At 38.5% G+C, this 15,490-nt stretch overlaps 1 protein-coding gene across 1 annotated transcript; it reads right to left on the bottom strand.

Annotated features, from left to right (window-relative positions):
- Positions 1 to 1,028: 1,028 nt before the first annotated feature.
- On the bottom strand, positions 1,029 to 8,314 carry LOC131301621 (uncharacterized). Its single transcript, XM_058327995.1, has 6 exons — positions 7,885 to 8,314; positions 5,776 to 5,971; positions 5,525 to 5,597; positions 3,634 to 3,683; positions 1,651 to 1,764; positions 1,029 to 1,346 (listed from the first exon to the last, which is right to left on the bottom strand). Exons 1-6 carry the CDS (start codon positions 8,147 to 8,149, stop codon positions 1,247 to 1,249), a joined length of 798 nt encoding a protein of 265 aa, XP_058183978.1. The 5' UTR covers positions 8,150 to 8,314; the 3' UTR covers positions 1,029 to 1,246.
- Positions 8,315 to 15,490: the final 7,176 nt, after the last annotated feature.

Raw genomic sequence — 15,490 nt, 5'->3', positions numbered from 1 at the left:
AAGAAGGCAATTTCAAGCTCAAAAATTATGTGCTCACACAAATATTTTTCCTATCAATATGGATCTTGTTTGATAGATCTCATTGAGATCTTTTAAACGATGTAAAAAAATTGAAAAATTATTTTTCATTTACATTATTTTTTAGTTTAAAAATATGAAATAAGCTGCTTATTTTTTAAGATTTCTAAAACGGGGCCTAAGTCCAATTTGGCGATGAAATACTATTTCCTTGCCAAAACGTACCATTTCGCGATGAATTTTTTATTTCGTTGCGATAGACTATTTTTGTTGTAGTGATCTTTCTCCCATGCATGAGACTTTCTCACCCCTTGTGGATATTGTTGTGGCGGGTTTTCTACGTCTTCTTAATGGCTTTTCGAGGCCGAAGATGAGTCTTGTCTGTGTGAAATTCTGGATGTTCTTTTATGAGTTTAGACCTCCTTTGCCGTTGCTTGGCTGCCCATTCCCAGTGTATGATTTTCATATCAATAAAAGTACCCTCTAAAGATTGCCAAATAAAAAATAAAAAATTAAGTTCTCTCAGGTACATGCATTCTTCAGCCAGGCGAATGTAATTAGGGCATAGAGCCATAGACCATCGAGATGCCCCAAGTTGGTCGAGTCCATTGAATAATATCCATTTGGTCTTACTAGTAAATACTCCGTATTCTACAACTTTTCCATTTTCCAATGACTACAACTTTTCTAAGTATCAACTACGACCTTCCGTCTGCTGTGATGATTTTCGCGCTTTTTGGAGTTCTTGTGCCTTATTTTCAGCGAAAAAGAATGTTTACGATGATGAGATGAGCGAATCAAATTTGCATTTCTTTTGTTTATTGGAGCTTTAACAGACGTGCCTTTACCAAATTTGATACTCTATTCATTTATCTTCGCATGTTTGATTGAACGCATCAACAATAAAACACTCTTTTTTTCACTTTTTTTTTTATAAGTTGGGGCGGTGTACGAGATTTGTTGGTGTATTCTCTTATAGCACCAGAATAAAAAGTGAGTTACAGACAATGTTTTGAGCACAAAAAACAAAAAACAATTTCCAAAATCATTATCCAGTTCAATAGTTATAGAGAGAAAACACTTTACTCATGGGATTATTTTGTGCTGTATTGCGCCGTAACAAACAAAGCCCCTCTTACAATAATAAAAAAATGAATACACTACACGTGATGGTCAGCTCTCGAACACCATACCCGAACAAACTGCCACCGCGAACCTTTTTCTTTGCCTAAGTGCTAATTGGTACGGGGCCATAAAGACAGATACGAAGATCACCTTGAAGCAGCCGTGGGTGCAAGTAGCACTTATACAGGTCCCACAATTCATCTCTGCGATGTGAATACAAATGTAAATGAGAAACAATATTAACCATAATGACCATACCAGGCACAAGTTGGAGAAAGGGAAGAAGGCAGACGGCAGAATGCATATTGTATTCTGGATTCTAAAACAATAAATACTTCCCCTACTTCCACACAAGTATAAAAAGAAAAAAAGAAAGGCAGGGGCACTGAGACTCGGAGGTCTCGGAGATAAATGATGTTTAATTCACAAAACCCGTGAATGATTCCGATACCAATTGCATACGAAAGAACAATGGTAAAAGGAAGAGGGAGGAGGAGGAGGAACAACCTGACTTGGGGAAGGGTGAACAAGGAATAACCCTTAACGTCTGTGTGCATGTCGAGCACAATCACAGCTAATCGCGATAGTCCTAGTGCCTCCACATCAATCAACTTCTTAATCCTGAGATTAATTTGCGAAACACCCAGACAACCATGTCACATGACTCAATATGTCAACAAACCAAATGCACAGGATTTGAAAAATACATAAAAGAGATAAATGGCATTTCACTCGGCAGCACAACAGCAAAATCAACGAAGCAAATTGAAATGCAAAACTTGCAGATGTAGAAACGATCAGGGGAAAGATACAAAATTAAAAGGAGACAATCCATTCCCGAAAATGAAGACCATGCCAAGGATTTATGTCTTCTCCTCTTTTGGATCAAATTCCGTATTTAATTACTGATGTAGAGAACTCCATGTTAACTCAGCCTCCTTTAGATGAGGTCAAAGGTGTAGTTTTTGAGATGGATGGAGACAGTAGAGCTGATCCGAATGGATTTTCTAGAACACCTCAAGTGGATTTCTGGTCCACACGGAGCCGCAGTTAGATTTCCTTTCGAGATTATCACTTCTATTATTTGTTGGGAGATTTTGACAGATACCTTTCTAGGTTTGAGTGAAGCCCCATGTGTTCCAGTTCTATTATTTCAAATAACACTTTCATGATTACAGATTTGTATCTGGCTGCTACTACTTTCAGTTTGGTGGAGGGGCTTGATTTTCTTATGCTTCAGGGTCTAAGGTTGCCCTTGCCCAAGTCTAAGATTCGTAAGTGGTGTCTGATTTGGTGGTGCATCGTTAAACCTCCCTTAATTAACATAAAATTTGATGACTGTTCCTGTGATAATCCAGGCATTGCTAGAGACTCTCAAGGTCATTTTCTTTTGGCCTATGCTCAACCCAAAGGCCACCGTTCCAGCTTGTTGGTGGAGTTTCATTCCCGTGATCGTTGTATGCATTTGTGTATTACCAAGCTTTCATAGTTTGAGTTCTCCAGTGAATAGTGCCAGAGCGCACTATTGGAAAGGGTAACTAGCACTAGCATATCGGCATATTGCTCAAAAGAGACGGTGGGAAAACCAAAAATCAACACTAGAACAATCTGCCTGTAATTACCTAGCGAACCGACACCTACTACTTTCATAGTATGAGTTCTCTAGTGAATATTGCTAGAGCGCACTATTGGAAAGGGTGTTTTAGCACTCGCATATCGGCATATTGCTCAAAAGAAAGGGGGAACACCCAAAAATAAGCACTAGAGCAACCTGCCCATGATTACCTAGCAAACCGACAACTACTTTCATAGTATGAGTTCTCTGGTGAACAGTGATACAGCACACCCCCTCCAACCACCACCATCAAAACAATTGTAGTTTTGCATGAGGAACTAATGTAATTCAATTGAGAAAGAAGTCTTTTTAGGAGTACAGGGTTAAGATGATTGTTAGTATCTACAAATAGGAGAGCCTTCATTGTAACATTCCTTTGTCGTTATATGGGAAGTAAATAATAAGTTCATCAAAGCAGGTGATCAACTTTTCGGAGTAATATAATAATGACTATGGTTTTATCATCAGACTAAGAAGACCCTTCGTAAGCTGATTCTCGGCTAGTAAAAGAGTGAAAGTGGATGTGAACCTCTAGCGCTTTGGCAGTACACCAATACTGTCTCTCATACTATCAACTCCGGTAACTTTAACATTTCTTTTTCTGAACACGAATCATTTCGGTTATTTAGCATTCATGTTTGTGCTCTAGAAAATCCAAATCCCCGTAGTTTGACCTCGGACTCACCCGAGTAATACTACAATGTGACGTACGGCATTTGGGTGCAATAAAAAGTTTACAAAACCAATCCTAAAGCCTAAAATATATAAAGGTCAATTGTCCATCGTAGACGAAATGGGTAGCCTTTTCACCATGCCTTTATAGAGCCAGGGTTCTGATGAAAAAGCAAATATAAAAACAAAGTTACAAGACTAACCTGCTTGGTGTACCACAAGCAATATTAACACGGTTCTTTAAAATGGCCACCTGAATTCATTAGTAAGAACAAGGATAGATAAGTGCATATACAATATAAGTTGAACAACCAATAAAAAGTAATCAGACTCGAGACTAGTTCAGAAGATTTACTCAAATAATACTTCCTTTGTGGTATGCAAACCAAAACACACAGCATATCTTAAAACTTGTCAGCTCATGAGTTCCTCATTTAATGCAATTACAGTATTGGATGATACCATATAATGCCCCTAATAGCATAACCAAGTACCAAGAGACAATTTGTCTCAAAGTGGTAGGAAATGTTAATGAGCTATTTCTGGTCTGCCTGCATGTTTCATGTCCCTTTGACAACTGTGGGTATCCAGCAAGCCTTTGCTACGTGGCATATCCCTGAGCAAGCTTACACTGTACCACAAGCGGATTCCAACCACTAAGTAAGCCCACCTCTAGGCGCTCTACGTCTGAAAGAACATGGTAGCCTCCAAGCACCTCACCTCTAGATAACCAACCAGGCAAGGAGCATCTTCCGTGAAGGATAAAAGGAAGGAGTGTCCGGGCACAGAGCATCCTCCCTAGGTTTTTCTCAGTCTTACACATCCTGTAAGAGATCCCCTCAACTACAAAAGTGGACACTCGCAGCCCTGAACTATCATGTAAAGTGAGACAGCTAGATAAACAGATTTGACCCCTTTCTATATGATTTTTCCACCCAAAGCATATCCGCATTACTTACAATCTATGAAGCACTGACACAACCAGAGGCCGGAAAAAAACATATAGGACACGCAAATCAACTTTTTTAGGGGGACAAGGGAGGGACACGGCAGGGGTTAAATGTGCAATTTTTTTATTTTTTGATGGGTAAATGAGTATTAGTTCGAATATTTTGGATTAATAGTGTGATACACTGATATGATATGTATATGATGTGTAAATGATGTTTGTTTATATATGTAGATGTCTCATGCTTCTACATATAACTATGCCTCCAATAGTATAAAATAAATATTATTCATTTATTTTTGCCGTGTTCCCTGTTGTGTCCATGTTCCCATTTTTTTTAGAAATCCCATGTCCTGTGTCTTTATGCGTATCCGGCTACCTAGCTTACAATTCCCTTGAAGGCTATTAAAACACCATCGTTAGAAATATATTTTCAATGTTGAATCTTTTCTAGGTTGAACATCTTCCATGGCAACACTCTTATGAGACAATTTGTAGCCATTTAAGTACAATGTTGACCAAAGCATTAAATTACTTAATAAATTTGTTCAACCAGAATGACTTCATATTAAACATCTATTTTGAAGAATATTGTTTTATATAGCCTCCAAGCGTAATGTAGCCATTTGAGATTCTTTTTAGGTGGAAAAATTATATAGAAAAGTGCCAAATCTACTTTTCCATTAGTTTTGGCAGAAAAAACTAGCCGTCTCACTTTACATGATGGTTCAAGGGTGCAGAGTGTCCAGTTTTGTAGTTCCAGGGTGGTCCTAGAAAACTCTTAAAGAACAAGAAGATTAAGTGTAATATGCCCAGTGTTAAAATAAGACTTTGGTATAAGCGTCTCTATGTAATGAGACCCCACTTGCTACCCAATAAATAATCAGAAATCTTGCTGATATTTCTGACCTTTATCAGAAGTTGCTTCCTATAATCACCAAAACTTTGACCAACAGTACAGCCGTTTTGTTGTACATATTCATGCATACACCAGCCTTAAGCTAATCTATCTAATTTTATTTCCAATACAAAAGATAGTAAACTCAAATGCTAACTTCTACATAAAAGTCTACAATTCATTTCCCACACATATTCACTATAATATCCATAACTAACAGAAGCTGCATAGAAGGCAAAAATACTACCTGGTCCTCAATCTTCATATGCTTCGAAAATAGCTTCGCAGCGTAGCATTCTCTGGTCAAATCCCTGAAAGCCCTGAAGAACCATAATACATTCTTTCCTTAAGTACTCAAAGAGGCTGGATATAAAAAGTTTGCTATGTTACAGGAACTCATTTTCCTATATATTACGCAAAACGAGTATAATTAGGCATCTGACGATACAGATCCTCAGAAGGTTCAATATATCTAATGAATGCAAAGATGGATCACACCTAAGAAGTTCTAATGATCTCAACGCAGATAAACTGATTACAAGAAGAGCTGGACTTCCAGGATCAATCTTTCCTTCAAGCAGCTGGTTTTCACAAAGAACTTCTTTCCAGGATGATCCAAAAGCAGCCTTCATATGTTCGCCTAAATTGCTAGCACTTTGATCCATGCCTCGAGATAGCTCCAGAATGCATTTATCTGCACAATCCAAGTACAAAGCATCAACAGCTTATTACTAGAGGGGTAGCAAACTTCAATTATGTCAATAGAAAGTGTACAGAAATCGCATCGTGAAAGAATCTGATACGGTTCATTATTCAACTTCCGCCAAAGCAACCGAAAACCGGTTTGGGCTGGCAAAGGAAATCCAATATGTCCGAGTTTAAGTTTCCCTAATCAGAACTGGCAATCAGACATGCCATACTTGGCATCTCCTTTTAGAGATTATGTCAGTATATAGAGGCCAACTTGATTAACAACACGAGCCATTGGTTGCATGTTAAAGTTTTCGAAACTCCCATATATATTTGCAGTTGGACCAATTTAGAAAATTTAGCAGAAATGTAATTCCAAAAGGCAATGATATGGAATCAAAGAATAATTAAAGGGGGCTTGGCAAAAAAATTCTGGGTGATCATGGATTATAGATTAAAAAGTTGGATTATGGTGTGTTTGGCACAAATTCTTAGCATAAATTATGTAGAATGGAATTTCAAGTTCTCTTCCTACATATTATAATCCAACACTCCTCCAGGGAAGTTTTAGGTTTTCATTTTATGGATAATTTCTCATGGACATTAAATCCATCTAAACTGCGCACGACAGAGAAGGAATCTAACAACTCCAATCCAACTGCCGCTTTCGCGAAAGGATTGAATTCAGCTGGATTTGATGAAAAAATTTCTCCTTCTTTGATTTGATATAGATTTGATGGATGATTGAAGCTCGATTTAAGCCTCTTTTGGATTTGAATTTGATAAACATTAAACTCAAGTTGAACTCTTTAATTTGAACAACAATTCTTTATTTCAAAGTTAAGGATTATCCTTTAGTCTCATGTCAGCCAATGAACTTTCAAGAAAAAAAATATTGGTAAAATAATACAACACTCGGTTGCACCGTATCCCAGTTTCTATAACATAAGGGAAATGCTACTATAAGCATACTTATTTAAGCGTGTACGATATGAACCCCTTAAATCGCCTAAAAATCATAACATTTTACATAAAAATTCACAACATTAGCTTTGAAGAGCACGATAGGCTTAACGGCTGGCTCACCACATAATAAGTATCATGTAGAGCAATGGCTAAAATCATATTGAATAAAAAAACAATGCTAACGCGCACCTCCTGCTCTATAAGAGCCATTTGGAAACAATTTTATGATCTTCCTCATCTTGACCCTACCATTATACTACAAATTTCATAACTTTTGCATAACGATTCATAACATTTGTATGCTATGAAATTTTATCTCGGTGTTATCAATTTTTACACGAACTTTATGAATTTTGATGCAAATGTCATGAATCTTTCTTTACCCAAATTTTACAAATCAATGAATTTCTCTACAAAATGTTATGAATCCCACGAATCCAAAGGGATTCAAGGGGTGCATACCCTACAGACCCAAATCCAAATAAAGGTGCGTATTGCAGCCTTTCCCAGAAATGCAACAAAAAGCTTTCCTTTCTCACCAGACAATTGATGAGAAAAGGGAAGGGGCAATCAAAAAATTTCATTTCGGTACACTTTTTCTTCCCATTTCTCACCAAATTAATCAACCTGAATGAGAGTCATTTGGGGAAAATTCCTAATAATCCTTTCTTTTCTTTTCTTATCAAACCACTCAATCCAAAGGAGCTTTTAGATTTCAAAACCGGAAGCAAGTAACTGGATTTTTATCCTTGCCAACAACTCTTTGGGCTCCCTCACTCCATGCATTAGTGTATAATGTGAGAGGGGCTATGGGGATTAGTCCGAGGTGCGCGCAAGCTGGCCCGGGACACCCTGCATTACCAAAAAAAGGCTGGCGTGGGACACCCTGCATTATCAAAAAATAATAATAATAATAACTGGATTTGAAAATCAAGAGAAAGCAAAGCGAACCAGCTTTGATGGATTCGAGCTCGAGCGCCGAAAGCTGAACGCCATTGGCCGATTGGTACTGGTCCACAAAGAAACTCAGCTGCTCAGCCGCTGTTCCTACGCCTAAGCTGATGTGGTTCTTGTCGGGCTTGGTTTTGGCCTTCTTCTCCTTCTTGGCTAGCGCTCTGTTGGGGCCGAGTGGTACGCGCTTTCGTTTGTTAGGGTTTTCGTTCTTCGTGGTTCTTCTACTACTTTTTGAACGCTTCTCTTGCTTCCCGCTGCCCATTCTCTCTCTCTCTCTCTCTCTCTCTCTGCCCTGCAGCTTTCGAAACCTTGACTCACCCCCGTTGGGTATCTAAGATCGGAATCCCGGACAGACCCGTTAACGTGGAGGGTTTGGGCGGATTATTATTTGATGACATGAGCACCCACCAATGTGATACTACGACACATTAAAATGAAAACTAAGCCTTGGTTTTTTTAAACCTAAGAAAAAGAAAAAGAAAATGTGCGGAAAATAAGAGAAAAATAGGAGAATAAATTTATTATTCATTAGACTTGAAACTTGTATTTTCTTTTCTCTTTCTGTTCTAACCAAATAATAGAAGGGAAATTTTTTAAATTTTCTTTTCTTTTCCTTGAGTTCCAAACAAAGCCTTAATGATGTACGGCTTGCATAACTCGATAACGACACGAATAACCGTTTAATTTTTCGTATCAATTAATTAATCGGAAAAGATGATATAACTCAAACATAGCACAGCACGACACGAACTCATACCTATAAATATATACTCCCTCTGTCCCAAAATATTTGGTATTTTTCGATATTCGCATCGTTTTTTAAACTCTTATATCTTCCAATTTATGATATTTTTTATAATTTTGAAAACTTTGTATTATAAATCTAATCGAAAACTATCAAACAAGATTCATATTGCATATTGTTGGAAATTCATATTGGAAGATACAAATTATTGAAAACTGACACAAATATCGAAAAATTCCAAATAATATGGGACGGAGGGAGTATATATATATATATAGGACTGGTTTTGAATTCAAAAGACAACCAAGGTCTAGAATTGTCTCCTGCATAAATCTACACCATGCATTCTACAATGGCATTTTGATAGATATTTGATCCATCCAAGGGTTATCATAAACCGATATTGTGGGAAACCCTAGCTGCACCCTTATTCCAATCCCTCACTCTCCCACTGTCCTGTTTTTTTGGTGGTAAAATCACTCTCCCCCCTCTCTCTCTCTCTCTCTCTCTCTTCAATCGACCCACCACCATAGACCCACCGAATCCCAGTTGCTCCTTTCTGGCGATCCAAATTGGACATCATTAACACCACCGACCGGCGCGACGATCACCACTTGAACCACCACCGTTCGAGGCTCTCGGAGTTCGAATCGATGGCATGTAGTTCTTCTTCACCCCAAAAGGTTTGTAGTTCTTCACATCGTTCAGTAAAATAAGTACGAGTTTAGGGTTTGTTCATTCCCATGGCATAGACTGAAAGAACACTGATTACATACTTGATTCATGTTGTCGTAGGTACGAGTACTTCTCAGGTTTGGATTTTTCTCTTTCCAAGGGATTTATTCTATTTCCGAGCACCGCCAAAGTAGCGGAACAGCCGAGGTCAAGGACTCAAAGGTAACCATTCTTCCACCATCACTGGTAAACAAATGGGTATCATGTGGATTTTGTTTTTCATTATCGCTTTCCATTTGCGCAAAGATTTGATTTTTTTGGGGGTTTTTTCTGCTTCTTTATCCTTAAAAATAAGACCAAATATAATTTTTTAAAGTTGTTTTTAGAGTTTTAATTGAGCTTAGCGTTCAGTTCTATTGTTTCAACATGAGGAACATAAGTTAACTTAGCGTTTAGTTCTACTATTTTTTATTCTTGCTTATGCATACTTCCTAGCACGTTTCTTTGAATCTGATTGGAAACTTACTCTTGGTTAGTTTCTTCCTGCTCAACATTGACTGAAGTTGAGTGTTGCACTAAGTTGGTTTTTTGAAAAAATGATAGGGAGTAGTTTTTATGCAGGTAATCTATGCAAAAGTGTTTCTTTAGGATTTATAATTTCATTTGGCGACAAAAGCTTTAGAATTAACCAAGTCCATTAGAACTTTCAAGCCAATTAGGATGGGCTTTTAGAACATGTACATACTTCGTGGCTGAGGAGACATCTTTTCCTCTGCTCCTCAAGATTCAAGAACATTTACAAAAGCACTGACCATGTGACCTAGCAGAGGGGAGTCGATTCCTTTGTGGAATCCATTCTCTACTATGTTAGTTGAGGAACATAAAGCATTGCTATGGAGAAAAAATTATTTTACGCACATGGAGCATCATCACGCGATGCCCTAAACTCATTCTTCACCAGATGTATGTCTTTCAGTACATGGAACCGGAACATTGCTGCAGCGCTGCTAGCGTGCATTGAACGTGTGTGGGAAAAAAAATTAAACTATCTCTTTTATCAACTAGCGTTGTCGGCGTTCGATTCTCATGACCAAAATACTAATGTGATTTTTTTTGGTCCCGTGTATCAAACAGGCACAACGCTTGTATATACTATAGTATAGATGTTGGATGGAATGTAGTTGCTGGAGGGAGGCTATCGGGCTATTATTGAAGCAATTCGTGTAGGTGGGAACAATATTCATTACTCAGCTACTCATGTACTCCCTCCGTTCCATTTTGGTTGTCTATTTTCGTTATTTATGCCGATCTTTAAATGCTTATATCTCTTAATCTACAATGTTTTTCATAATTTCTCTGTAATAAGTAATCGTGCCGAGATGTTGAAAATAATTCCATCTATCTTTCAAACCACACAAATATCTATCGAGATCGCAAGCAGCAGAGATTCCTAGAGTCTGATGAACCAAATGAAAACTTTGTCGTCGGCCGAAGTTACGGATTGGGGATGATTTTCGTCTCTCTCACAGCAGGGGCGGCTCGGCTCCACATGGACTCCAGAGGGTTCAAGCGAATCTCTTATACTCGAAAAATGTACTAAAATTCTATATTTTTTATATATAATTTGATTTTTCTTTCATACTTTTTTCATATTATCAGCACTGAATTGTTCATTAGTAGTCAAATTAACAAAAAAACTTGACTTAAATTTGTTGGTATGTAGATAATATAACTCAACAAAACAAAATAAATTAAGCACAGTTCATTTTCAATCATAATAAAAATTCTAATTTCATTTAGAGCTTTATATCTATTTTTTTTATTTTATGTTTTTGTCACTGATAAGCACCCAAGTTTGTATGATCTTGGTGTTTTAGTCTTCTAATTTTGTAGTGTCTCTTCTTATATTTTGTCATTTTTATTCGATATTACTCGTAAGGTAGTTTGTTTAGTGTTATAGGTAAAATGTCCTGATAAGGCGTATTTTGAACATGAGGCTAACCCCCGAGGGTGTCCGAGTGCCCGCGCCATGTGGAACTTTTGCCATAAAGACTCTAGAGCGAAGGCGTGAGGCGTCGGGTGAGGTTCGGGGCCATCGGGTGCCAAGTGCTGGGGGCTGGATTGAAAATCTGGAGATAGCCTCCGCGAATCAAGACAGACTTATTTTGTATCGATATGAGTGGGCTTATTGAGAAGGTAGCTTATATTGTATCGATACGGATTAAGGCCGTATCGAAACCAAAGCGTTATGGGGAAATGTACATTTCAAGCTTAGTAGTGTGGTATCGATATAACCCATAATAAGTATCGATACAACGGGCCTTCGGCCAGATATTTGTTGCTTTTTAGACTTTTCACTTATGGAATATTTACTACTTTTAGTATGTTTATAGATATTTAGTTGAGAGAGAAGCAACTTTGTATAAATAGGCCCCTCTCTCTCTTCCTCTCATTACCTAGCTTTTTCTACTCTTAAGTCTTTTTCTTCCTAAGAACTTCATTGTTATGCTTTCAAGCTTTTGTCTTTAATTCCTCAACAACTCAAGTAAACAATTGTTGTTTGTTAATTTCCCATTTGTTAATGTTGTAACTACGGTTAAGATCCTTATTAATATCAAGTTTATTTTCACTTTTGTCGGTTAAACATGTTTATCATTTCTAGCTTTAGGCTTAGTCTTTCTAGTATGGTTAAGTAGTTGATTGGCTAACTCTTGGGTTAATTTTTCCCAAAGACTTAGGTTGTTATTTGATTCTCAAACTTCGGGTTTAAAATCATGGTTTTCGGAATTGGATTAACCTAACCATTTTCGGTCTAAATGAGGGGTGTTAACTCCTTGATATGTTGTTTAGTCAAGCAGTCTTGGCAAGCGACATACAGAGGGCTCGTGGCCTCCTACGTGTTAGATTCATTAGCAAAAATAAGTTGGTTTAGTTTCAATAAATCACATTTTTCGATAAACGTAGTCGTTAAAGCTAAATCTTCCGAGCATGAGCACGCGGTCGTGACTCTCGCTTAAGTTATAATCAAGAACCGACAATGGCCTTTGCCAAGGGAAAGACGATCCCTAGACTTGCCTCTTTAAGTTAATTAAACACATTTCTAGTCTTTTTCTTTAGTATTTTCACTTTCAAAGCAAAACCAAGTTGGCCGTCTTAAATACCGAAACCCACCATATAAAACCTACAATCTGATTAAGCTAATTCCGATTCCCTGTAGTTCAATCCCAGACTTACTGGTTTATTATGCTATCGACGACCTAACCCTACGCTTGAGGTTTTCAACCTTATTGGAAAGCAAGGTTATTGGCTAAGCAGTCATGCTGAACTAAAACCCTGAAGCCACTGCTGCCTCATGGGCTTGGGTTTGTGAAATAGGGAAAGAGGCGTGTGGTTTTGTGATTTAGCTCAATGATTGGTACTCGATAAGAAGGTATGGGCAATTCAGGGATAAGAACAAGGGGGGAGGGGGGGGGGGGGGGGGGGGGGTTTATCAATTCAGGGTTTGTGAAAGAGGGAGAGAGGCGTGTGGTTTTGTGATTTCGCTCAATTATTGGTACTCGATAAGAAGGTATGGGCAATTCAGGGATAAGAACAAAAGGAGTGAGAAGGTATGGGCAATTCAGGGATAAGAACAAAAGGAGGGGGGTATTAATTTTACCTATCTACTGCTGCTGTACATGCTCTTAGAGCATCTCCACTCTTTACTTAAATCTTGACTCAAATTCAAGTTTGAGTAAAACTAATTCAAAACTCTCCTCCACTCCTTACTCAAATTTGGTTAAGACTCAAACTCTTACTCAAATTTTTGAAGGTAAATTTTACACCTTTAAATTTACAATATTGCCATTAATGAATTTTTTACTCAAATTTGTGCATATTTGGGCTTGGGTTTGAGTTTACCTATTAGAACACACAATACCAAATCAAGTTTTTACTCAAATTTGGATAATAATTTGAGTAAGAAATTGAGATGCTCTTACCCGCGAATTTTCAAGCTTGTGGAACATGTGGACAATTTCTAGACACAAAGTAGTTTTCACAAGTCAATTCAATGCAACGGTTTTTTTTTTTTTTTTTGACACATTCAATTCATTTCATAACAATACTCAAAGGCAATACAGATTCCATGAAAATATACAAGAATGAATCAAAATTACCAAGCCTTCGACACAGGCATCTCCTGCACAAGCAAGATTGACGAAATCGCCAAATGAAAATCAATCTAGGTTCATATAGTAGAGAATCACAAACGGACCCCCAACTCAAATCCGAGAAAGCATATGTGAAATCTGGACAGCTTCACGGCCGTGATACCAGCACCTGCCGGTGAACCAATGAATGACACAGCCACAGCCACTATGTACCACCTCTGAGAAACCCAACAACTACTACACACCAAACCCACTCCACAAGCCAAACGCGAACCAAACAAGCAGCAACTGAAAACTTCTAACTTATTTACCCCCACCACAACCCATCGGATCTGGAACAAACCAGACCGGGACAAGATCACCGGCTAGAAAAACTTTTAGGTATACTGGGGATACCATACCAAGCCTCATGGTATCCCCTCCGGTCCATTTCTTATTTTTCGGCCATTTTCCGATCGCGTTTGGATAATCGATTTCGTTCATTTTGTAGAGTTCGGCAAGAACTATTATCATGCCAGAAATTGTGTTCATCGGACTTTATTTGATACATGATCGGTACACATGAAAATTGAAGAAAACCCAAACTGCGTCCAAAAACACACTGAATCAAAAACCCAGTTTTGATTTTTTTGCAATTTTCATGTGTGCCGATCATGTATCAAATAAAGTCCGATGAATATAATTTTTGGCATGATTAAAGTTCTAGCCGAACTCTACAAAATGAACAAAATCGATTATTCAAACGGGATCAGAAAATAGCCGAAAAATGATAAACGAACCGAAGGGATACCATGGGGCTTGTATCCCCAGTATACCTAAAAGTTTCTCCACCGGCTAGCCGATTACTGGGGGAACCCAGCCGGTAGAAACTCCACTGCGGGAGAAACTAACCGAAAAAAGAAACCAAAAAAATTAACTCCGACCACCATATACCCTACTTAATTATTACCATCCAATTGGAGACGAGATGAGCTTGTCTGTCTCCAAACCACCACGATCCAGCTCCGAGTTCGCTGGGGAAGACACCACGTGACAGAGGCGCCGGGGGCTGAACTGCGTCAGAGGGATCGCTGGAGTAGAACCTATGATGTTGGAGAGGGTGTGGATCGGCAGATCCGAGACCACCGGCGCCAAGAGGAGGAGAACCAGGAGTGCGGAGGAAGGAGGGCGGCGTGGTTTGAGACAGAAAGAGAATTAAGGAGGAGCGTGGGTTAATTAACCCGACTAATTCAATGCATAAAAGCAAGAGAAATGCTAGGTGCAAAGAAGATTGGCAAAGAAATGAACCTTAAAGTGTACATGCACGGCTCAGATGAACTGTGCAGTGCATCTGAACCGTGCATGTACACTTTAAGGATCATTTTTTTGCCAATCTTTTTTGTACCTAGCACTCCTCTAAAAGCAAACTTATGGATGCCTTCTCACCTCATAACTTCTGCAGCATTCAATGCAAAATAAAGACACAACTAGCTCTTGCTCGGACCAAAAAAAGAAAAAAACAAGCTCTTGCACAATCCAATCAACATTTCTATCCGAAACTGGAAACAATCACATTTCTGTCTCTGGAAACACATGCTGCTGGCAGCTGGTCCTAGCACATGCCCTGCTAGCCACACTCTCTCTGCTGTCCCTCAAGAGGGACAACACCTGCTGTCCTGGCCGAGCGGGGTCCGCTCCAGTCTTGCTCCAATGATTAGAAACGCTCACTTCGTAGAACTCATCGAGTAGAATAACTTCATGCAAAATCAGCTTGATCGGATATCACAAAGTGCCTGATTCGAACACATATAACTTGCCAATAATGGGTTCCAATAGATTTGATTCATTATTTCGGATCCATTGTTTTCAAGATAAAAATATTTCAATTAGGCACTTAGTGATATCCGATCGAGTTAATTTTTTGCAAAATTGTTCTACTTGACGAGATCTATGAATTTTTTCGATTATCAGAGCGATACCGGAGCGGACCTCTCTCGGCTGAGACAAGAGCCCCCAGTCCAAATTATTAAGCACGTTAGTCCATTCCCAGCGG

Source organism: Rhododendron vialii, chromosome 9a, assembly GCF_030253575.1.
Source record: "Rhododendron vialii isolate Sample 1 chromosome 9a, ASM3025357v1".
Lineage (NCBI taxonomy): Eukaryota > Viridiplantae > Streptophyta > Magnoliopsida > Ericales > Ericaceae > Rhododendron > Rhododendron vialii.
This window is presented reverse-complemented; position numbering and strand designations above follow the sequence as displayed.